The following is a 24,081-nucleotide window of genomic DNA, read 5'->3' on the forward strand; positions in this document are numbered from 1 at the left end:
TCTCTCTTCTCTGTCTCGCTCTCTCTGTCTCTCTTTTTCTCTCTCTTTCTCTCCTCTCTCTGTGTCACTCTCTCTCTGACTCTTCTCTCTGTCTTTCTCTCTCTCTCTGTCTCTGTGTCTCTTTCTCTTTCCTTTCTCTCTGTGTCTCTCTCTCTATTTTCCTCCCTCTCCCTCCCTCCCTCTGTCTCTGTCTCTCTCCCTCTGTCTCTGTCTCTCTCTCTTTTCCTCTCTCTGTCTCTCTCTCTGTCTCTCTCTGTGTCTCTTTCTCTTTCCTCTCTCTCTCTGTGTCTCTCTCTATTTTCCTCCCTCTCCCTCCCTCCCTCTCTTTCTGTCTCTCTCCCTCTGTCTCTCTCTCTCTTCCTCTCTCTGTCTCTCTCTCTGTCTCTGTCTCTCTGTTTCTCTCTCTCTCCCTTCCTCCCCCCTCTATGTCTCTCTCCTCCCTCCCCTCCCTCCTTTCCCTCCTCCCTCCCTCCCTCCCTCTCTCTCTGTTTCTCTGTCTCTCTCTCTCCCTCCCCCCCTCCCTCCTTTCCCTCCTCCTCCCTCCCTCCCTCCCTCCCTCCCTCTGTCTCTCCCTCCCATGATCATAGGCCATTGCTGCAGTTCAGTAGGATGGGAGACACAAAGGGCTGCGGCTTGGTGGGCAGGGCGAGGCGTTTATTACACTGTACGTGTTACAGATGCACACAGTTATGTGGCCCCGAATGACTGCACTCCCTTTGGTTTTCCAGTGGTTCAGGGACTCTCCCAGGCCACGGCCCCGTCTGCCCTCCTCCCCTCCCCCAGTCACAGGCTGTGCTGCTGCTGCCCTCAGCTGCCTTGTCCCAGCTGGGAAGGGAGCCCGGAACGGGACGGCTCTGACCCAGCTCCTCCCAGCTCTGGATGGGAAAGAGGGGACAGACTTCGGTATTGCCCCAGAGCGCAGAGGGAGAAGGCTGCATCGTGGCCCAGGATGGCCATTGGCCCCCGCGTGTGGAGAGGAAGAGGAGCGGGCGGCCGGTGAGTGCTGTCGAGGCTCCGTCCGCCCGTGTGTGCCGAGGACGGAGAGCCCGGAGGAGTGGCAGGGGTGGCGGAGAGGCTTGTTGGAACGTGGGAGCAGGCAAGAGTGTCAGATGGGAGGCGAGCGGAGGCCCTGAGCCGCTCCACGCTCCTGGACTCTACCTGATTTCCCCTCCGTGGCTCCTTCGTTGGGAGCTTCCAGCCTGCAGAGCCTGAGCCGGCGTCCTCTGGGGCAGGGGCCTGGGCGTCCGTCAGACGGGGGAGCAGCACCGGGCAAGGAGACAGGGCCCACCCCGTGGCTCCGGCCTGACTCAAGGCCCTTTGATGGTCCCTGGCTCGGTGAGGCGGGCAGAAGCATAGGCAGAGGCCCCAAGACAAGCCGCGGGGTCGCAGTAGCCGGGGAGCCCCACGGGGCCGGGGAGGCCGGGGCGACCTGCCTCTCCCGGGGCGCCTGCTGATCCGCGGTCTCCATCTTTACCATTGATGGACTGGCCTGGCCGGCCGGGAAGGCCTGGGATGGGGAAAGTACACGAGCGACTCATCAAACCCTTTGCCCCGAGATTCCCAAGCTCTCTGGGGACATCCCGTTGTCCAGCGGGGGAAAGTGAAGCTAGAGACACCGCTCAGGGGCAGGGCCCTGCCCGGCTAACCCGCTGGCCTAGAAATGTCTCTCGTACTGGTCGGGCTCCTGAAAATGCCTTAATTGGCTCTTCGCTCCCTGGCCGAGGCCATCGGTCCCACCTATTCCCACCCAATCCCGCTGTAAGCGGAAAGGGAACCCCGGCGTCCTGTTTCCCAGGCCTTTGACTGGGGAGGAGAGAAGGGAATGGGGAAAGGGCTGAAGCCAGCCCCTATCCCGTGCTTGGCACTTACCTGGGATTCCTGGAGGCCCCGGCTGTCCGGGATGCCCACGACCCTCATCGCCGCGTTCTCCTTTCTCTCCGCGTTTCCCTGCCAAGAGAAAAGGAGGCTCTCTGAGCTCAGCTCCCTCTGCTCCAGGGCAGCAGGGAAGAACCAGAAAGACAGAGTCCAAGGGACAGGCTCAGACCCCAAAGCCCCTGGTAGGATGCTGCAGCTCCCTCCCAAAGAGAAACCCTAAGCCAGCCTTGGAGGAAAGCTTGGAAGGGGAGCCAAGGCAACCGGGGGGAGGGGAAGGATGAGATAAGGAGAGCACAATACCGGCAGCCAAAACCCGACCAGGAGCTTAAGGCAAAGCAGGAACTACTCTTCCTTATTATTCTAGTATTCCATATTCTATTATGCTATAATTCTATTATTATTTGCTGCTGTTGTTTGCCATGATTATCATTCCCTCATCTTTTTGAAGAGGCTCAGGCCAAAATGGCCCTAGGACAAGTTGCTATTCCTTTTTTCCAAACTCTTATCCTTTGTCTTAGAACTGATCAGAAGTATTGATTCTTAGGGGGAAGCTGGGTGGCTCAGTGGATTGAGAGTCAGGCCCAGAGACTAGAGGTTCAAATCTGGGTTCAAATCTGGCCTCAGCCACTTCCCAGCTGTGTGACCCTGAGCAAGTCACTTGACCCCCGTTGCCTAGCCTTTATCACTCGTCTGTATTGGAACCAAGATGGAAGGTGAGGGTTAAAAAAAAGGTATTGATTCTTAAAGGCAGAAGAATGGTAAGGGCTAGGCAATGGGGGTTAGGTGACTGGCCCAGGGTCACACAGCTAGGAAGTGTCTGAGGTCAGATTTGAACCTAGGTCTTCCCAACTCCAAGTCTGGCTCCCTAACCACCAAGCCACCTAGCTGCCCCTTATTCTAGTATTCTCAAATATCCTTATTGTTCTTATTATTTTAGTAAGCATTTATGAAGTCCCTACTATATAATATATATGCATATATGTATGTATATCTACATATAACTGTAACTGTGTTTATATACATCATATATGTACGGTGCTGTGCTGGGTGGGTGATAGAGGCATAGAAGTGAGACAATCCCTGCCCTAAAGGAGCTTATATTCTACCAGGCTGATAGAGCATGTTTACAGCTAATACTTATAGGATCTATATAAGTGAATTATTTTTATTTTGGGTAGGGGTGGAATTAACAACTGGGGAAATCAGCAAAGACTACTTGCATAGCTCCATTTCTTTTTGGGCAGTTAATATTTTATTCCTCCCCCCCCCATTTCATGTAAAAATAATGATGGCTCCATTTCTTCAGGTGTTATGGTTTTCAGAAATACTTTCTCCACAAAAATGCTGTGAGATAGAGAGTAAGAGTTATTAATCTCAATTTACAGATGAGAAAACTGAGGCCTCCAACATGATGGAGTTTTCTCCAGGGCATATGGTAGACTCACAAGATTGGAACTGTAAAAATGGAGATTTGCACCCTAGACTTCAATCCCCAGAAGTCCTTGGTATTTCCCAGAATTCCCTATCATCTCACCTGAGTCTCCACCTGGGCGAGATCACAATTAGTATTTTAAGTGGCAGTAATGCCTACCTCTCCCTCTTCTCTCTCTTCTATGCTCTGCTCTCCCATTGCAATGATGTAGTAAGTAAGCTTTGAATGGGCTAATCAGCCCTGGGCACAAATGTGGTTATTATTTTGTATCCTTGATTTCTAATAATCCTTAATAAACATCATAAAATATAATATAATTTCTATTACTAGAGACTAATTTAATTTTTACAGAACCATCCAAGTCCTCTAATTCCCTCTATTCTGGGACAATGTCTGCCACAAATGTGGCGTTTAATATTAATTCATGTTGACTTATTGACTCCTTGACTGATGCTAAGTCAAGGCCCTCTCCAATGTACCTTGCTCCTGCCTTTGCCCCTTGGAAACCAGTCCAAAGTGTTCACCATCTTTGCAGGGTCCTTTTCCTCACTTACCCTTGGGACCCGTGTTGCCGATCTGTCCCACAGCTCCAATGATACCAGGGATGCCCCGGGGGCCTGGGTGACCATGTGGACCTTGCTTGCCTGGGTACCCAGGAGGGCCTGGAGGGCCTGGGGGACCCATTCCCCCAACACCACCCAAGGCCTCTCGCTTGGCACTCACTGCCACCTCAGCCAGTTGTTCTGGAAAGCAAGGAGAAGAGGAATGTGTGAAAGCATGAAAGCTGGTCTCTGACTAGCCTTGGTGTGGGCGATACCCCCAGGTACTCACAGATCATTGCCCCCATTAGACAGAAAAGAAAACCGAGGCCAAGAGTAGGGCAGACTGCCAGACAATATTATACTCAAAGACACCCAGTCATATCTTTCTAAAAGGAGTCCTAGAGATCATCCTAGGGGGAAAGGATAGGGACACTTGTTCTTAAGACGCTCAGAAAGATCTGCATGAACTGATGCAGAGTGAAATAGCAGAACCAGGAGAACATTATACACAGAGACAGCAATATTGTGGAATGATTAGCTGTGAGAGACTTTGCTATTATCAGTAATACAAAGATCTAGGACAATTACATCCAGAGAAAGAACTTTGGGAGTCGGAATACAGATGAAAGCAGACAATTTTTCACTTGTTTATTTGAATTTATATTTTGGGGTTTGGGTTTTATAAGATTACTTACTTATGTCCAAAGGGCGATAAAAGACTGTCTGCCCTTTGATCCAGCCATAGCACTGCTGGGCTTGTACCCCAAAGAGATAATGGACAAAAAGACTTGTACAAGAATATGCATAGCTGCGCTCTTTGTGGTGGCAAAAAATTGGAAACTGAGGGGATGCCCTTCAATTGGGGAACGGCTGAACAAATTGTGGTATATGTTGGTGATGGAATACTATTGTGCTAAAAGGAATAATAAAGTGGAGGAATTCCATGGAGACTGGAACAACCTCCAGGAAGTGATGCAGAGCGAAAGGAGCAGAACCAGGAAAACATTATACACAGAGACTGATACATTGTGGTACAATCGAAGGTGATGGACTTCTCCATTAGTATCAATGCAATTTCCCTGAACAATCTGCAGGGATCTAAAAAAAAAATACTACCCACAAGCAGAGGATAAACTGTGGGAGTAAAAACACCGCTGAAAAGCAACTGCTTGACTACAGGGTTGGAGGAGATAAGACTGAGGAGAGACTCTAAATGAACACTATAATGCAAACTCCAACAACAGGGAAATGGGTTCGAGTCAAGAACACATGTGATAACCAGTGGAATCATGCGTCGGCTATGGGAGAGGGAAAGGCGGGGGGGTGGGGGGGAGGAGGGGAGGAAAAGAAAACGATCTTTGTTTCCAGTGAATAATGTATGAAAACGACCAAATAAAATAATATTAAAATTTAAAAAAAAATAAATTTTGTTCAAGGATGCAATAAACACTATATTAAGCTGTGATACAGATTCCTAAACAAACAAACAAAAAAAAAAGATTACTTACTTATAAAAATGAACAATGAATAATAATAATAACTTTTAAAAATGAAGGGGCTCAGAATCCTACATAATCAACCCAAGATCAAATAATATTTGTAAAGTGCCCAGCACATAGCAAGGGCTTAATAAAGGCTTGTCCCATTCTCCCGTTCCTTCTAACTCACCTTGAAGCATTTTCAGTACCACGTCTACAATGTGTTGGTCACTGGCATCCCGGCCCTGAAAATCAAGAGCAGATGGGAGTGAGATGCCCTCTGGCTCCCGGATCCTTAAACATGGGGTCCTGAAGGTCATGGGAAGCCAAGGGAGCATCTTATCCCCCCTGCTTCCAGCCCAGCCCCACCAGAGCCATAGCACTAGGCTGGGTAGGAATCTCTTCTGCAATGAAAGCTCCTTCTGCCCAGCACCTGAGAAAGGAGACCCCAAAATCTGGTTCCCTTCCAGAAGATCTTTACATCTAGCCACTTATCTGAATAGAAGGTAGACCTTCATTTAAAGAGGGCTTCCAGACCAGCTACACTCCCTTGGCCTGAACTCCCAGCATCTTCTTCCAGGGTTCTTATTTTCTTCCTTCCCCCTTTGAGCTTCCTTTTCTATGTTGTCATTCAAGCCCTGACTAGTATCTTCCATCACTCTGTATGGGAAGGAAGTCTTAGAGAAGGAGTATTGGGTTTGGCTTCTATTTTTATCTTGAGCTCCAGCCCAAAGATAACAGGGGAACTCACCGCCACACCTTGTCTTCCAGGTAGACCCGGGACACCCCTTTCTCCAGTGATCCCCCGGGGTCCTGGGGGTCCTGGGTAACCCTGCACTCCAGGGGCTCCTGCATCCCCTGTGGGACCTGGGAAGCCCGTCTCCCCACGGATGCCTTGCTGTGATGGGGAGAAGAGGGTGGGACCATGGAAAGAACAATGAAATCAGAGTAGGCATCTGTGTGTCCCTCTGCCTCTCATTCCTATCCCCAAGACTGTTGGTGGTAGCAAGGGTGAGAGAAGGGACAGAAAGAGTGAAATGAAAGGGATGAGAAAACTGAGGAGGCTGAGGCCCAGAAGTGAAGTAATTGCCCAGGGTCATCCTTACTCTAAGGCATGACTTTGGACAAGTTACTTTCCTCTCTAAGCCTTAGTTTCCTTATCTGCAAAGTAATGGTATTCCCTAATGGCATTCTCCAATGTCCCATCTAGCTCTAAATTCTATAACAGTAGAGGAAGAATACGAACAGGAAAGTGCTAATAAATATTTAACAACCAGCTTCTGAAAAGAATGTACACACAACACACTTTTAAATTTAACTCACATCATTAACATTTTCTCCATCTGTTTCATGAGTTTAAACAATTAGCAAAACATTGGATCAAGCCCTGATTTGTAGTATTTGCCAATTTTTGATGCTTACCCTGAAAATTTAACAACTGGCTTTAACGAATCATTTTGAGTTGGCTCCACCACCACACCTCTAAATTTAGATGCTAAAGGATAATGAGCAGAGGAGAAAAGATGTGAAGAGAGGGGGGGGGGGGAGAGAGACAGACAGACAGAAACAGGGAGAGAAAGAGAGAGAGGGAGAGAGAAACAGAGACATAGAGAGAGGGGGAGAGAGGTAAAGAGGGAGAGAGAGACAGAGAGAGACAGAGATGGAGAGATGGAGAGAGGAAGAGGGGGAGAGAGACAGAGAGAAAAAGAAACAGAGAGAGAGACAGACACAGAGAGAGGAGAGAGACAGACAGAGAGATGAGAGAGAGAGGAGAGACAGAGAGATGAGAGAGAGAGAGAGAGAGGAGGAGAGGGAAAGAGAGGAAGAGAGGGAAAGAGAGAGAGGGAGAGAGGGAGTGGGGAGAGGGAGATGGAGGGAGGGAGAAGAGGAAGAGGAGGACTTAGCAGGATAAACAGAGATGGTTTGATGGCACCCACCTGTCCTTTGGGACCTGGCTCTCCAGATTCTCCCTAGATGTTAAAAACAAAAAAGAAGTCACTTCTTCAATGAAAGCCATGGGGACCCACTTCTGGGCTGCTCTCAAACTGCCCCATCAAACTCCCTCTTCAAGGATGGACCACTTTACCTTCTATCTTAGAATCAATACTAAGTATTAGTTCTAAGGCAGAAAGGTGGCGAGGGCTGGGCACTTAGATTGTAGGCTAATTAGTTGCATTTATATTTGTATCTACACACATCTGGCAGTTTATAGACCTGTATTGGAAGAAACTTACATTTGTAGGATACAGTCTAATTTGTTAAAATGCAACTAGTGTGAATACATACTAACTACATTTGCCGCATCAGATTTTCATGCTATGTGGGGTTTGTTTTTTTTTAAACCCTGACCTTCCGACTTGGAGTCAATACTGTGTATTGGCTCCAAGGCAGAAGAGTGGTAAGGGCTAGGCGATGGGGGTCAAGTGACTTGCCCAGGGTCACACAGCTAGGAAGTGTCTGTGGTCAGATTTGAACCTAGGACCTCCTGTCTTCAGGACTGGCTCAATCCACTGAGCCACCCAGCTGTGCCAGGGCCACTACTTTAGATATTTCAGACCCCAGGGCTGAGATCTGGATCTCTAACTGCCCATGGTGATCTCTCAGGGAGCAGCCACATCCTTGGAGCTCCTTACCTTCTCTCCTTTTTCTCCAGGGAGACCTACCACACCTGGATCACCCTGCAGAAGAAAGACTCAATCAGGGGCGGCAGAAAGGGCAATAGGAGAAGGGAGTCGGGGCAGTGGGTGCCAAGCTCAGCCCTATTCCCGCCTCTCCCATTGACACCGTCCGCCATGGAGGGGGGCCTTTTCTCCCTCATCTTTCTGGATCCTGGTGAGACTCATGTGTGAAAGTGGAGGGGAAGAAGGAGTCTGCCTGGGGGATGCATGCAAGAATGTACTTACTTTGTTTCTCCTGGCGACAGATGGAGATATTGCAGGGAAAGGATGGAGGAGGAAGCCACCCTTCTGAGGGATCGGGGCTCCTCCGGACCCTTTGGGTCCTACACTGGGGGCTCCTGAGCTGGCTCCCATCTCTCTGCCCCTTTACAGTTCACGAAGCATTTTCCCTCATGACCACCCCATGAGGAGGGCAGTGAAGGTATTGCCTCTAGTCACACAGTGAATAGAGGAATTAGGATATACAACTCGCAGGCCAGGGAGGTGTTTTCCCAATGTTCTAGGTTGCTTATCAGTTGTCACAGCGATAGATTGGCTATCCCAAGCCCCTAGGACAGCTGGGGTGCAAGAGGGGCACACTACCAGGTGATGAGAAAAAATGGGGTAAAGGGACTAGAAGTGGGCTCTTACTGCTCCCTCGGACCATGGAGACCCTGAGAAGAGGAGTACATGGCGCGGTAGATACTCACACCACTGCCTCGGGAACCAATCTTCCCTGGGAAGCCCTGTTGGAAAAGGAAAGGGGGAAGAGCGATCCTTGATCCTTGACCTCTCGGCCCTGCAAACCACCCTGGGCTCCCCAGCTTGGGACTGTCTTTACCGTGCATCCTCGGGGAGTCATGGAGAATCTCCTGACAAGCTGGGGGCCCCCACCTTTTGTCCCCAGCCTGGTTTCTTTGCTCCCTGCCTCCTGTCCAGGATACTGATTCCATCCCTGCCCTTAACCTCCCTGCCCCATCTTTGGGCTCCTGGCCTCTGGCTTCCACCTTGTGTCTCCATGTTCCTGGACCCATTTGTTACCTTGTTTCCTTTGATGCCTGGCAGACCTTGGGGTCCTGGGATCCCTGGAGGCCCCTGTTCCCCCTTGGTACCCTGAAGGGAGAAGAAAATCAACAGAAGGAATGGAAGAATCCAAGGCCCAGAGACCACATATAAGCCGAAAGTATGGGGAGGACAGTAGAAATGAGTTCTAGAAGAGACCCCCGAGGTCTTTGTGCCCCCTCCTCCTGTACCCTCCACCCTGGGCTGGGCCCAAGGACTGGATGTTACCCCCCTCCTACCCTCTGTGCCAAGCAGGGTTCACCCACTTACAACTCTCCCTTGCAGGCCTGGTTGTCCCACAGGCCCTCTCTCGCCTTGGTCACCCTGAGATGATGGAACAGAGAAGGCCATTAAGGAAGCCAGAGCAACACAGCAGCACCCCTACTTCTCCCCTTCCCCCATCCCCAAACCCAGGAGCAGATGCGGCTCAGCTAAGCTGGTCGAGTTATCTTGATTCTTGCGGTGCATAAGATTCCTCTTTTCTACTGGGCTTTGAAGCTTTCTGAGCCTTTTATGTACACTATGTCACCCACTCCCCAAACAGCCCTGGGAGGTAAGCAGAACAAAGGAGAGGATTCCAATTTGATGGGTGAGAAAACAAACCCAGAGACATTAAGCAATTTGCCAGTGGTCATATGGCTGCTAAGCAGAGGAGCCAGGAGTTGAACCCAGATATTCCAGGTCTCAGCCTGGGGTTCTGTCCTGTAGGGGGCCTCAGTTCAGGGAGAGACAGAGACAGAGAAAGACAGAAGGTGGGGGAGGGAGAGAATGAGGGAGGAAAGGAAGGGGAAAGAGGGAGAGGAAAAAAGGGAGAGAGAGAAAAGGAGAGAAATGGAGGGAGAGAGAGAGAAAGGGAAAGAGAGAGAAAGGGGGAGAAAGAAAGGGGTAGAGAGAAAGGAGGAGAGAGAAAGGGAGAGAGAGAAAAGGGGGAGAGGAGAGGGAGAGGAGGAAAGAGGGAGAGAAAGGGGAGAGAAAGGGGGAGAGAGAGAGAGAGAGAGAGAGAGAGAGAGAGAGAGAGAGAGAGAGAGAGAGAGAGAGAGAGAAAGGGGGAGAGGGGGAAAGGAAGAAAGGGAGAGAAAGGAGGAGAGGAGAGAAGGAAAGAGAGAGAGAGAGAAATGGAAAGGGAGAGGAAGGGGGAGGGCAACTTGCCTCAAGATACCTAGCAAACCTTTAGAGAAGAAACCTGGAATCTAACAGCACCACTGCCCCCTCCTCACCCTCCCTAGGAGAATGTGACCACTCTCCTCTTACCTTCAGCCCTTGGATGCCCTGAGGGCCAATTTCTCCTCGAGGCCCAGGCTCACCCTGGGGACAGATGTGGGGTACAGTTAGTACCACAGGACTGGAGGAAGAGCAACCCAACAGCAGCCCTGTCCACGTGCCTGGGAAACGCTATGCCTGATGATGGAATCCCACCAGGCTCATACATGTGGGCTGGAAGGGACCTGGAAGTCCAGTTCCTTCATTTTGCAGAGGTGGAGAGTGAGGTACACACAGATTGGGCGATCTACTCAAGGGCACACAGCTAGTAAGTGTCTGAGACAGTGTGGGGCAGAGTGGAGACTTTAATGGAAGCCTTCTAAGCCCCTGCCCCCTGGCACAGTCCTCCTGGTTCACTCGCCCATTCTAAGGATAGGCAGAGCCTGGCTGTGGGTAAGTTCTTTGGTTCAGGTGTAACCTCTGCTTGTGGGGGACAGTCATGGGCAGTGCTTCACTCACCGGTTTCCCAGGGGGACCGGACAGTCCTGGGAAGCCCCTCTGGCCGGGTTCACCCTATGGAAAAACCAACCAGAGGCAGGTCAGTCCAGACTCAGCTCCAGAATGGCTAGTATACCCTGACCCACTCTGTTAACCCCCAAAATCCCCTCAGAGAGGTGCCAGCCTCAGGCTTTCACCTTATAATCTCCCAATCATCCAAACCTTTCTCTTCCATGCCCAGTGTGCTCCCATTGGGAAATCCCCTCACCTTCTCTCCTGGTTCCCCTTTGGTCCCTGGCTGACCTGGCAAACCCTGGAGAAAGAAAAGAATATGAAGATCTTACTGCTAGCATCTACGGAACCTCCAGGCCAATCCCAGAGGCTCATGCACAATTTGGGGGCAATCATCAGAAAGAGAAGAAAAGCCAGGCCAGAATCAAAGAATAATGTTTTTAAATGCATAAAATAAAATGTATAAGGTTACAAAAGAAACTGATTATGCTGATAAAAAGATATAATTTCCCTCCATCCAAGTTCACTGACCCCTTGAAATCTATCCATAAACTCCATAGATCCCTTGATTTAAGAACCTCTAAACTCATCTTCTTTTCTTATCTTGTAGATGGAAATTACCCAGATATGGTAAGTAAAGAGACTCAGAAACAGAGAAAATGTAGATGGAGAAATTTACCTAAAGAGGGTAAGAGATTTGCCTGCTATGTTGCAGCTGGGAAATAGCAGAGAGACCCTCTTTAGCTAGCCCAGGACTCCTGATGGTGGGATTTAGTCACTGTCCAGACACCAAACCCTAAAGAAGCCCCTCAATGACTGGGAATGAACATGAATCCATTAGCTCATGACTGTACCCTTTGGGGATGGAGAGGCTCCCATAGACCATCTGAGCCCCACAAAACACTAATTCCTTGGTCAGCCAACCACCTGATTTAGGGGACAAGGGGAGAAGGAACTGGGCAGGTCAGGAGGAATCCTGTTGAGGAGGACCTTAATGACAAGCTGAGATTAGACCTAATCCTGTGGGTCCTGGGCCTTGGGAAGGTCTCAGCCCAGGGTCTTGGGATGGTAAGACCTAAGCTTTAGGATTCCTGTGGGATTATGTGTAGGATGCAGTGGGAAAGAAAAAGACTGAAGGAGAGGAAACTAGTTGGCAGGTGGTTTATAATAGCAATCTCCAACCATATGAAGTGATGCCCTGTGGAAGGAGAGATGAGATTGGTCAGCTCAGCCCCAGAAGGCAGAAGAAGCAAGAGCTGTAAGGGTGGAGAGGGAGTTGTGGGGGGCAGAGTTCACAGGATCTGAGAACCTCAGAACTGGGAATCACTGAGCTTAGCACAGTGCTTGGCACTAGTAGGTGAGCAGTTAACTGACTGGACTCAAACTAATGGTCATCCAGGCACCCTAGGAAGACTTCCAGAGATGGGGAGCTCACTATTCCTCCCAAGGCAGCTCATTCTACTTAGGGACAGTCCTAATGACTGGGATGTTTTTCCTTTTATCAATCCAAAATATGCTTCCCAATGACTTTCATCTGTTGTTTCCAATTTGGATTATTAGAACAGTCAGGGGATCCTTGCCCAGGTGCTAGTTGGACTGAACACCCTCCAAGGCTCTTGCCTCCTCTTGCAAAAAGATGCTGGAGAACATCTAGGCCAACTTCCTTATTTTACAGAGGAGGAAATTGAGGACAGAGAAGCTACGACCTGCCCAGTAGCAAGGCTCGGATTTGAACCTAGGTCTTCTGAATCCAAATCCATTGCTCTAAGTATAACCTGCCACCATATATGATCCAATGGAGATGGTCCAGGTCATATGAATTAGAGCTGGAATGGTTTTTAGAGCCTAGAATGTCAGAGTTGGGTGGACCTTTGAACAGAGAATGTCATGACTGGGAAGGACCTTCAAACGTAGCATGACAGAACTTGGAGAGGCCTTAGTTGGTACGGGCAAGAGATCATCTTGACCATCCCCCCCCCATTTATAGGGAAAAGAACTGAAGCCCAGAGAGAGAGAGGCTCAAGCTGGAATGGGAGCTGTGAGGTAGAGGAAGGGATGGAGATGAGAGACACTTGCATTTTGAAGGGTTTTCCACTGTGGTATGAATGAGAATTGTGAAAATATTAGAAGCTCAACAGTCCCAGCTGACACCAAAAAGGAAAAGAGGCACAGTGTGGAGAAAGGACTTGACCAAGGTCACACAGGCATTGGTGTAGCCGAGGCTAGGATGCATATCTCCCGACCCTCTGGTCCACCTGGCCCAGGTCCAGCACCTTCTCCCTGGCCCCACAGGCCTTCCCTGGGCCTTGATACTGATACTCACAGCCAGTCCTTGGTGACCTGGGTTTCCGGGCCGCCCGGGCTGTCCAGAGCTCCCCTGGGGGATGGAATGACCACAGATATTACTCTTATATCTGTAGCCCCAATGCAAGCTCCAAGGTTGGGATTAAGGGTCTCCTATGGCTGCTTGACCTTGTCCCCCCTCACATCAGTCTCATGAAGGTATTGCTACACCTACCCAAGGGATGACCCAGGCCCAAGGGACCCTCCCTCTCATAAAAGGTAGGACTGAACCCCAAGTCAACTACCTTACCTTCACCCCAGGAATCCCAGGTGTCCCATCTTTGCCATCAATACCGGGTAGGCCCTGTGGAGGAAGGAAAAATCTTAGCCTATGAAGAGGCACATCCTAGAACATCAGGGCTGAAGACTCCTAGTGTTCCAACCCTTTCATTTTGCAGATGGGAAAACTGAGGCACAGTGTGGGGAGGGGACTTGCCCAAGGTCACACAGAGGAGTGTGGCTAGAATGTGGGTCTCCTGACTCCCGGCTCCATCGGGCTAGCTTCATGCCCAGATCTGCATTCGGGCTCACTTGGGTCTGTCCTCCCCCTTGAAACAAAGCCCAGGTCCCAAGAAGCCAAGAAGCCAGGACCTCCCCAAACTGAGGTACTTACGTTCTCCCCCTTGGGGCCCCCGCTTCCCTGGGGGCCTGGAGCTCCTTGACCACCCTACAAAAGCCAAGCAGGAGAGCATGGTCACACTATGCCTTCTGTCTTCCCCTAACAAACACCGGGTGGACATTGCAGGGCAGAAGACAGAGCCACCAACGCCCCGTCTACGTGCCTGTGCCCGCCACGGCCCCAGCCGCATCGGGAAGAGGCATGGCAAGGGGGAGCCGTGCCCGGCCCAGGGATCAGGCTGTGGGGTGGCGAGTAGGAGGCCAGTCCTGGGTGTGCTGGAAGCCCGTCCGGTACTTCCCCTCTGCTCCCCTCATCCTGGACTCTCCCCTCCCAGCTCTGCTCAGCCCAGGAAGGCTCCAAGTCCCTAATCCTGTTAGCTCAGCTGTGGTTTGATGGCATCTGGGGAAAGGGGGGCTCTGAAGAGCCTGGCAGGAGGCTGGCCCTGGAGGCATCTGGTCTGGGGCCCCATCCCTGCACCCTCCAGGTGTGGAGAGCCCCTTCTGAGGGAGCCTTCCAGCCTGAGCCCAGCTCAGGTCATGGCTGGGGCTGATCCAATCAGGACACCATGTGTGCAGGCAGGCAGCTGTATGTCATCACCCACACAGAATCCGTGGGCTTGCAGGGATCCGTGTGGGACACGTATGCACATGGGATCCTCCGTCTAGACCTGGAGGAGACCTCAGAGGCCATCTGGTTTGACCCCCTCATTTTTCAGGGAAGGAAACTGAGGCTCATCAAAGTGACGTGACTTTTGGTCCCCCAGGTTGTGCCAGAGGCAGAATTGGCACGCAGGTCCCATCAGTCCTCCACAATGAACATAGGGATCCTGAGTAACACATGTGCACAGACTCAGGCCCAAATGTACCCCGAGCACAGCGAGCGGCCAGCCCTTCCCTCCTCGTCCCCCACACGCTTTCTGGAAGCCCGGCCTGGCCCAGGCCTCCTTCCTCCCCCCTTCAGGACTCCAGGCCCCCCAGATTGGGGCCCCACCAGGGCAGGGGCAGGGACACACAGAAAACCAGGCCCTTACCACATCTCCCTTCTCTCCAGCTCGGCCCGGTGGCCCCCGAGGGCCCTCCTCGCCCTGGTGGCAAAGAAGAGCAAACAGATTTTAGGGGGGCTGGACTGAGCCTTCAGAGAAGAGGCCCAGAATGGGCTCTCCCTGCCCTGGGGCTCCCCACGGCCTCCAGCCCTCACAGTAAGAATGGGGACCCCCCAGTGGGCACAGGAGTGGCTGTGGGGAGCTCCGCAGGCAGACTCCCTCGGAAGTGGGGGGCCAGAGGCCAAGGGGCCCTGGGGCCGGAGTGGGGAGGACTTACGGGCTTTCCGGCGGCGCCGATGGACCCGAGCATCCCCTTGTAGCCTTGGGGACCCTGGAAGAGGGAAGGAAGGCATGAGCACATGGATGGCGTCATCCGCATGGCTATAAAGGCTCTTGTCCACAGGAGCACAGAGCCGAGGCAGAAGGACCTGCCACGCAGGTCAGTCCAAGGAACCCCTCCTTTCCCAGAGACGGACACTAAAGCGTACAGAAGTGAGATGAATTTTCTGAGTTCACATGAGGGACCGAGCTGGGATCCGAACCCAGGTCCTCCGACCTCAAACCCCGCGTGCTTTCCACGATCAGTGATAGGGTCCGGCCGACTGTTGTTACAGATATTACTCTCATCATTGATGTCGCTATCGCCATTGCCAACATTGTTGATATCAGCATTGCTGTCATGGCTGGGGGGGAGGGGCTTGAAGCCTTTACCTTCTGTCTTGGAATCAATACTCGGTTGGACAATGGGGGTCAAGTGACTTGCCCAGGGTCACACAGCTAAGAAGTGGCTGAGGCCATTTTTGAACCCAGGACTTCCTGTCTCTAGGCCGGGCTCTCCATCCACTGAGCCACCCAGCTGCCTCCTCATGACTCTATTTGTTGGAATTATGACTGACATAATCATCTCTCATTCTCATTATCAGCTCTGAGGCCAGAGGTGTAGAGCAGGTGTTTGGGGGGGCCTGTGGTGAAGGGAATTTGCTCATCAGGATTTCCACACCCCCAAGCAGTCCTCAATACATGCAGCCCCCCAAAAGAGATTCTTTTCCTCAATGCCACCACTGTTATCCTGATTAAGGAACCGTTGCTGCTGGCATTATTTATTATTATTATTATTATTATTATTATTTTAAACCTTCACCTTCCATCTCAGATTCTTTTCCTCAATGCCACCACTGTTATCCTGATTAAGGAACCGTTGCTGCTGGCATTATTTATTATTATTATTATTATTATTATTTTAAACCTTCACCTTCCATCTCAGAATCAATACTGTGTACCAGTTCCAAGGCAGAAGAGTGGTAACTAGGCAATGGGGGTCAAGTGACTTGTCCAGGGTCACCCAGCTGGGAAGTGTCTGAGGCCAAATTTGAATCCAGGACCTCCCATCTCTAGGCCTGGCTCTCAGTCCACTGAGCTACCCAGTTGCCCCCATGCTGCTGGCATTATTAATGGGGTCTCCCCTAGCTTAGTCTTGTGGAGCCTCCATGGAGGGGGCTGGGGTGGGGCAGGGTCTCAATGCGCAGTCCCGATCTCCAATCGATTGCTAAGTGCCGGCTCTGGACTGAGTGCGGGCAATACAGGAAGAAGCACAAGGGCTCTCGAGGACTCACCATCTCCCCTTTGGATCCGTCCATGCCTGGGAAGCCCCTGATGCCCTGGGGGCCCTGTCAAGACAGAAGGAGGCAGGGGCTGGGCTCAGCAGGACCCCTTCTGCGGGGGATGTGCGCTTCCTCCCAGCTGCCCTAACCCATCTCCCCGGCCTCTCCCCCGCCTCTTCCCCTGCTCCAGCCCCTGCTCCCTTGTGTCCAATCCCAAGCAGGTGGGCAGTGAGGCCCTCGTGGTTGTGCCGGGGCTGGCGTCACCCAGAATCCTGGGAGGGCGAGACTTCGTGAGGGAGGGACCTCAGAGCCCCTGATTGTAGAGGCTCAGAGCTGCTGAGGTCGTGCTGAGGTCGTGCCGCCAATCAACGGGCGGCAAGTCCAGGGCGAGACCCCAGCCGCCAATACACGGGCGCAAGCGCAGGGCGAGACCCCAGCCACCAATACACTGGCAGCAAGCCCAGGGCGAGACCCCAGAGCCCTTTCCTCTGGGCGGGCACTGCCCCGGGCTCCAAGCATGCCCGAGGCTGGCCGCTATGCCTTTGCCCTCACGCAGAAGGAACAGAAGAGCAGGGGACAGACGGGATACATTACCGGAGGGCCAGGAATGCCCTGCTCGCCAGAGGCACCCGCATCTCCTTTGGGCCCCTAGAGAAGAGAGGGCAGACGTCAGGACCGCAGTCCCCGCTCCAAGGAAAGGGAAGGAAGAGGAACGGAGTCCATCCTCAGACAGCTCCGGAGTCTGGAGGGCCTGGGCTGAGCCTCCCTCATCCAGCCTCCCTCCTCAGCCTCGGCCTCCCTCCCGGGTGGGCCCTCTCGCCCATTCCTCTGTCAGCCTCCCTCTGCCTCCCGAGGAGGGCTGGCAGACCCTCAAGGGCTAGCGGCGCTCTCCCGTACTTACTGGTTTCCCTTGTCTGCCTGCTTCCCCCAGGGGTCCCCGACGGCCCGGATGTCCCTAAAGGGAGCGAAGGAAGTCCGAGCTGCATTCTCCGATCCCGGACTCCATCCCCCCCACCCCCCCACCCCCCCAGGCCCCAAACATGCCCGATAGGCTGCCTCCTCCAATTCCCCTGATTGCCCCACCCCCAGCCCCGGAAGCCGCTGCCGCACTCACCTTCACGCCTTGGAGTCCCTGCGGCCCCTTCACACCGGCGGGGCAGTTGGTTGGACACTGAGACAGAGACAGGGAGGGAGGCAATGAGTCAGGCCCATGTGAATGCTAGCTTGGCGATCCTCTCCTTCCAGAGCCCGCTCTCCCCTTCCCTCTCCGGCGGTACTCGTGGCCCAGGGCTAGTGTGCCCCTCCCTTACTTTCCTTGGATCCAGCCGGTCACCACACTCTCAGCACAGCCCCACGGGACCTCCTTCGGCCCCAGAGAACTGGCTCCTGCCTCCGTGTGGCCCTGCCCCCTGCCCACTGTCCTAGCACAGACCCACTCCACAGAAGATCCTTAAGGACCCGGATAGCTGGACCCACCCCGGCTCTTACCAGGAAGTCAGCACTGCCTTCAAGGCCTTGGATGGTCCCAGGACGGCCCTGAAAATAGAATCAGAGGGGAGGTCTGGGAAGAGCTTCCCAGGCTGTGGGACAGGCTGTGTCCCCCCTATCCTTATCTCTCAGAGATGGCTGATTCCCTAAGAGGGAGAATCAGCCAAGCCCAGGCGGAAGACCGATTGATAGAGAGCTCCGACCACACCATGAAGTGACCTGTACACTCTGAAGTTCCTTGTCTCCTGCTCCTAGGAAATGGACCTGGGAGGAGATCCCTCCACAGCCAGTCTGGGGTTCAGGCCTCTTCAGCCTGATCCTGACCCTTCCTCAGACCCCAGACCCCCCCCCTCGTGTTTCAGTTTGCTTAGGCCAATAACTCAGAGCCTTCCTTGGGCAAGGGACTCATGGAGTGAACCCCACATACCATCCTGAAGTTCCAATGGGCCAAAACGGAGCCTCTGAACTTCCCAGACCTGGTTCTGGGGACCTCCGCCTCCCCATTTCTTTTTCTTTTTTTAAACCCATACCTTCTGCTTAGAATTGATACTAAATATCGTTTCCAAGGCAGAAAAATGGTAAGGGCTAGCCAATGAGGGTTAAGTGACTTGTCCAGGGTCACATAGCTAGGAAGTGTCTGAGGTCAAATTTGAACTCAGGACCTCCTGTCTCTAGGCCTGGTTCTCAACCCACTGAGCCACCCAGCTGTACCCCACTTCCCCATTTGATAGCCATGATGGTCATAAATCTAAAATGGCCACTAATCCAACTCTATGGAGGACAAGAGAGTCAGAGAAGGAAAGAGGCCAATGGGATTGGGCCGAGTTATCCAGGCTACACTCAGCCTCCCCCATGATGGGCCATGAGAATGCATGGCCAGTCTTGACAGCTTCCACAGAAGCAGCATTCTAAGGCCCATATTTCTCTGTCCCACCCTTCCCTTCCAAGGGAAGCAGGAAGGATACTCACAGGTTTTCCTGGGGGACCTGGAGGTCCTGATGGTCCCTCAGGTCCAGGATCCCCCTGAAAAGAGATGTCAGTGCCAAGTTAAGGAGAGCTCCAGCCTCCACATTTAGAGCAGAGGCACAGATGGCAGCTTATAAAGAGAGACCCCGGAGCTTCAGTAAGAGAAACTTCAGTCTAACTCAAGGAAGGACTTCCTGGCTATCTCGGTGGGACCTGCAGGGGAGGCTGTGGCCAATGTACTTTATGGGTCTGAGGCAGAGGCCTGGCTCCAATAATGCCTTTTACGCCCAGGAAGAGGGAATGTCACAGAATCCACCTGAACAAAAGTGCCATTTGTAGGCTCCCCAAGAGATCATCCAGCTTGAAGACCTCTAATGGGGGGCCTACCTCCTGAGGGAGTCCACTCCACTTGGGATAGCTCCCATCATCAAGAGGGTTTCCCTGACAGCAGCCTAAACTGGTCTTTTTTGCAAATTCTCCCACTGCTCCTGGTTCTGCCCTCGAGGGCCAAACTAAGTAAATCAAATCTCTCCTTCACATGGTGATCCTCCATATATCTAAAGGAAGGTACTTTATCCGCCCCACCCCATTCTGTCCCCCAACTCCCAATCTTCTCTTATTTACATAAATAGTCCTGGTTTCTTCAATCTATCTACATATGGCATGAACTTGGGGCCCTTCACCATCCTGGTCTCCTTCCTCTGGATATTGTCTCTGCACCAAGATGAGATGCAGGACCCTGGAGGTGGCTCAGTGTCTCACCTTGGGGCCAGGGACACCGATCTCTCCTGGGAGTCCAACTGGTCCTGGAGGTCCCTTGGGAGAGAAGAGGGAGAATTATCAAAAAGTTGGCCTTACTATTTTCGAATTTAGAATATCCGAAGTATCAGAGCCTGTAGATGTTACTTATTCCAATCTTCCCATTTTTCTGGAGAAGAAAACTGAGCCCCATAGAAGGCTAGTGACTACCCAAGGTCACACAGTAGGTGCTAAGATGACATTTTAGTTTGAAGGGCCTGTCTTTTCTGATGCAGATTCTAATGATCTTTCTCCTTCCTTTCTCCACCAAACTACCCAATAAAGGCATCCACTCTCAGTGGTTCTCCTCATCCTCTCTCACATTCTTCTCATCCCTCTATAGAGTGGCTTCCCATCCCATTATTGAGCTGAAAATGCTTTCTCCAATGTTAGCAGTGATTTCTCTCTCTTTCCCTCTCCCCCTCTATAAACCCTTACCTTCTGTCTTAGAATGAAGGTTAAGTGACTTACTCAAGGTCACACAACTAGGAAGTGTCTGAATCCAGAACAGTGATCTCTTAATGGCTAAATCTAAGGTCTTCTTAAATCCTTAATCTTTCTTGACCTATCTGAGGCACTTGATGCTGTTGGCCAACTTCTCCAAATGCTATTCTCTTCCCTCTGGGTTTTCAGTATACTATCCTCTCCTGGTTCTCCGCTTACCCCTTAGACTACCCCTTCTCAGTCTCTTTTGCTGTTTTGTTATCCATGGTGGGTCAATAACCTTGGTTGTACCTCAGAGCTCTTCTTGGGCCTTCTTTATACTGTCTCTGGGTGGCTTCTGCTCTCATGGGTTCAATGACTGTCTCTCTGTAGATATCTCCCATATCTATGTCTCCAGATCTCATCTCTATTCTCTTTCCTGAGCTCCAGACCCATATCACAAACTGCCTGCTTGATATTTCTTCTTTTCTTTTTAAAAAATCTTTACTTTCCATCATGAAATCAATGGTGCCAAGGCAGAAGAGCCATACAGGCTAGGCAATGAGGATAAAGTGACTTGCTCAGGGTAACTCTGCTAGGAAGTGTCTGAGGCCAGATTTGAACCCAGGACCTCCCATCTCCAGGCCTGACTTTCAATCCACTGAACAACCTAGTTGACCCCCTGCTTGGTATTTCAAATTGGGTAACCCATAAGCATCTGAAGCTCAACATATCCCAAATAGAACTCTCTTTTGTAGAGAACAGCTTCTCTGCAATATATTATCAAGGGTACCACCATCTTTCCAATCACCCAGGTTCTCCAACTCAGACTTATTTATCCCCCTCACTCATCCCACAAGTCAAACAGTTACTGAGTCTTACTTCTATTTCCACAATATGTCCAAGACCTGGCCAGTCCTCTCCACTCCCACAGCCCTAGTTCAGGCTCACAGTAAACTGAGGAAACAGCCTCCCACTGAGTCTCTCTGCCCCATCTCTCCCCACTCCAACCCAATCTCCACTCAGCTGACAAAGTGATCTTTCTTTTTCTTTTTTCTTTAAATTCTTACCTCCCATCTTAGAATCAATACTGTGCATTGGTTCCAAGGCAGAAGAGTGGTAAGGGCTAGGCAATGGGGTCAAGTGACTTGCCCAGGGTCACACAGCTAGGAAGTGTCTGAAGTCACATTTGAACCCAGGACCTCCCATCTCTAGCCCTGGCTCTCAATCCATTGAACTACCCAGTTGCCCCCCAAAGTGATCTTTCTTAAAGCACAAGCCTATTTGATCCTCCCTCATCCCCTACTTCACAAATTCTAGTGTTTCCCTATGGCTTCAAAGACCAAATATAACCATCTTTAGTTGATGCTTGGGAAGGTAGGTGCCACGGTGGATAGAGTGCTAGACCTGGAGTCAAGAAGATTCATCTTCCTGAGTTTAAATCCAGCCTCAGACACTAGCTGTGTGACCCTGGACAAGTCACTTAACTGTTGCTCTGTTTCCCCATCTATAAAATGAATTAGAGAAGGAAATGGCAAATCTCTCCAGTATCTTTGCAAGAAAACTCCCCAAAGGGGTCATAAAGAGTCAGACATGACTGAGAAAACTAAACAACAAAAGCTGGCACTTAACGTTTTTGATTATCTGGTCCCTTTGCACCTTTCAAGTCTTATGCTTTCCTCATATTCTGCAATCTCTGCCACACTTTTATTTGCTGTTCTGCACATGAGATGATATTCCATCTCCTGACTCCAAATCTTTGAATAGGCTGTGCCCCATGCCTGGAATACATTCCCTCCTTCCCTCTACCAATTGGAATTCCTGGTTTCCTTCAAACTCAGATCAAGAACCACCTTTGTCATGAGGTCTTCCTGACTACCCCCCACCCAAAAAAAAGGTATAAGCTCATCCCTTCCAAGAATGACTCAGTATTAATTTTGTATGGATTCTGTGAATATACTTGTATGAACATACCCATTGATTCTCCCAGTAGAATGTAGGCTCCAATATGGAAATATGTATTACATTAAAATATGGGTATAACCTATATCAGACTATTTACTGCCTTTGGTGGGGGGGGGGAGGGAGAAAATCTGAATGCTAGAATGTCAGAAAAAAACTGTCAAAAGTTGTTTCTCGAGGGCAGCTGGGTGGCTCAGTGAATGGAGAACCAGGTCTACAGATGTGAGGTCCTGGGTTCAAATTTGACCTCAGATACTTCCCAGCTGTGTGATCCTGGGCAAGTCACTTGACCCCCATTGCCTAGTCCTTAATGCTCTTCTGCCTTGGAGTCAATACACAGTATTGATTCTAAGACGTAAGGGAAAGGTTTAAAAAATTGTTTCTCCATGTAATTGAAAAAATAATTGATTTTAAAACAAAAGAATGTAAGCTCCTTGAAGGCAGATGGTTTCATTTCATCCTTTTATGTCCAGCTCTTGGCATAGCACCTGGCACATAGTAGGTGCTTAGTAAATGCTCTCTACTCTAGCTGGGATCCAGTCTGGGGGGAAGCAGGAGAGAGATGGTAGACTGTGAGCCCTTTGGACAGATATGTAGGGTTTGGCTGGAAGAGGGCTGGTGGATGCTTCCTTGCCTTGGATCCCTTTCTCTGGCCACCTTCCTCAGCCTCCCATTCCCTGCCTCCCCCAAAGACTTACCTGAGGTCCAGCAAAACCAGGGCCCTGTGACAGAAAGGAGAGAGTGAGAATCCATTGTGCATCTGCCAGCATCCATAGTGCTCTCCCTCTCTCCTAGAGCTCCCTCCCTTCAGAGTCTCCTCCAGAGTCCTCTCCCTTAGAACCTCCTCCTCCAATTCTTAACCCCACCCAGAGTTCCTCCCCTAGAGGCCCTGGAAAAGTTGGGCAAGGGGGATGGATGCTCCAATACTCACTGGTAGACCTGGGGGGCCAGGGAGTCCGGGTTGGCCCTAAAAGCATAGTGGGATAGTATGTTAGTGGCAAAAGGAGCCTGACTGTGTCAGGCAGCCACCCTGCACCCTCATGCCCACCCAGGCTCCCCACATGTGCCTCCACCTTCCCAGATCCCAAATCTCAAAGCCCTCCACCCATCACCACTTCCCTCTCCTGATCCTGCAAGTAAATACCGATTGACTGAGCCAAATTAGAACCAAGAACCACAAGGAGGTATCGCAATCTTCTGCATCTACCAACCCCAGCTCACCTTGACTCCAGGGATCCCCTGGGGGCCTGGTTCTCCCTTGGCTCCTGTTAGACCCTAGAAGAAGAGGGCCAAAGGGTCAGTGTTCAACAAGGGCCCTCATTGGACCACACTCTGGGTCCTCCACATCAAAGAGACTCTGTCTTATAAGGAAATTCAGGAAGTAAGAGGGGATCTGATTTTTTAATGACCTTCCATCATTGGTGCCAAGGCAGAAGAACAGTAAGGGTTAGGCAAAGGGGATTAAGTGACTTGCCCAGGGTCACATAGCTAGGAAGCGTCTGTCTGAGTTCAGATTTGAACCCAGGACCTCCTGTCTCCAGACCTGGTGCTCTATCCACCGTGTCACCTAGCTGCCCCTTACTTTTCTTTTGAATATAGAATAAATCCTGAATCCAATTTCTACATCACAAACTCAGAAAAAACAGAGAAGATTGACTGGGACCTTAAAGTTTGGTTGTGATCTAGTTCCACTCCCTTTATTAGCCCATAGTCAGGGACAATGCTGGGATCTTCCAATCCTAGCCTAGGTGTCTCTCTGCTGTGCTAGACTCCCTCATCTGGTGGCTTTCCCACCCCCCTTGCTAAGAAACACCCTGAGTGGATGGGCTAAGAGGAAGGTAGAGGGGCCAGGATTCATGATCTCCAAGCCCCAACCATCATTTAGAGAGCAGAGGAGCCCGAGACCAGCTCGCACGTTCCTCATTCTAAGGTCCCTCCCAGCTCTGACATTCTGTGTTCTAAGCATCCTCGTGGTTTGGAGATAATGGCTTTGAACATGTTTTTTCAATTGTCACGGCCTGTACAGAAATGTTAAGGGATGCTTATTTTTATTAATAAACTGAGACCCATACTAATCTGTGCA

The 24,081-nt window shown here is 51.1% G+C and overlaps 1 protein-coding gene across 1 annotated transcript in view; it reads right to left on the minus strand.

Annotated features, from left to right (window-relative positions):
• Window positions 1–633: 633 nt before the first annotated feature.
• The window catches only part of COL9A2 (collagen type IX alpha 2 chain), a 30,570-nt gene continuing 7,122 nt past the window's right edge, over window positions 634–24,081 (minus strand). Inside the window, exons 5-32 of the mRNA XM_001381176.5 lie at window positions 23,220–23,273; window positions 22,930–22,965; window positions 22,697–22,720; window positions 19,578–19,631; window positions 18,819–18,872; window positions 17,850–17,897; window positions 17,476–17,532; window positions 17,263–17,316; window positions 16,956–17,009; window positions 16,374–16,427; window positions 15,038–15,091; window positions 14,749–14,802; window positions 13,713–13,766; window positions 13,350–13,403; window positions 13,080–13,133; window positions 11,013–11,057; window positions 10,766–10,819; window positions 10,298–10,351; window positions 9,317–9,370; window positions 9,026–9,097; window positions 8,695–8,730; window positions 7,961–8,005; window positions 7,265–7,297; window positions 6,079–6,225; window positions 5,518–5,572; window positions 3,862–4,050; window positions 1,870–1,947; window positions 634–1,507 (exon numbers count right to left, since the gene is read on the minus strand). Coding sequence (XP_001381213.3) covers window positions 1,308–1,507; window positions 1,870–1,947; window positions 3,862–4,050; window positions 5,518–5,572; window positions 6,079–6,225; window positions 7,265–7,297; window positions 7,961–8,005; window positions 8,695–8,730; window positions 9,026–9,097; window positions 9,317–9,370; window positions 10,298–10,351; window positions 10,766–10,819; window positions 11,013–11,057; window positions 13,080–13,133; window positions 13,350–13,403; window positions 13,713–13,766; window positions 14,749–14,802; window positions 15,038–15,091; window positions 16,374–16,427; window positions 16,956–17,009; window positions 17,263–17,316; window positions 17,476–17,532; window positions 17,850–17,897; window positions 18,819–18,872; window positions 19,578–19,631; window positions 22,697–22,720; window positions 22,930–22,965; window positions 23,220–23,273 — 1,821 coding nt within the window. The 3' untranslated portion in view covers window positions 634–1,307. The remainder of the gene's footprint in view (window positions 1,508–1,869; window positions 1,948–3,861; window positions 4,051–5,517; window positions 5,573–6,078; window positions 6,226–7,264; window positions 7,298–7,960; window positions 8,006–8,694; window positions 8,731–9,025; window positions 9,098–9,316; window positions 9,371–10,297; window positions 10,352–10,765; window positions 10,820–11,012; window positions 11,058–13,079; window positions 13,134–13,349; window positions 13,404–13,712; window positions 13,767–14,748; window positions 14,803–15,037; window positions 15,092–16,373; window positions 16,428–16,955; window positions 17,010–17,262; window positions 17,317–17,475; window positions 17,533–17,849; window positions 17,898–18,818; window positions 18,873–19,577; window positions 19,632–22,696; window positions 22,721–22,929; window positions 22,966–23,219; window positions 23,274–24,081) is intronic.

Source organism: Monodelphis domestica, chromosome 4 (genome assembly GCF_027887165.1).
Source record: "Monodelphis domestica isolate mMonDom1 chromosome 4, mMonDom1.pri, whole genome shotgun sequence".
In the NCBI taxonomy this organism is placed as follows: domain Eukaryota; kingdom Metazoa; phylum Chordata; class Mammalia; order Didelphimorphia; family Didelphidae; genus Monodelphis; species Monodelphis domestica.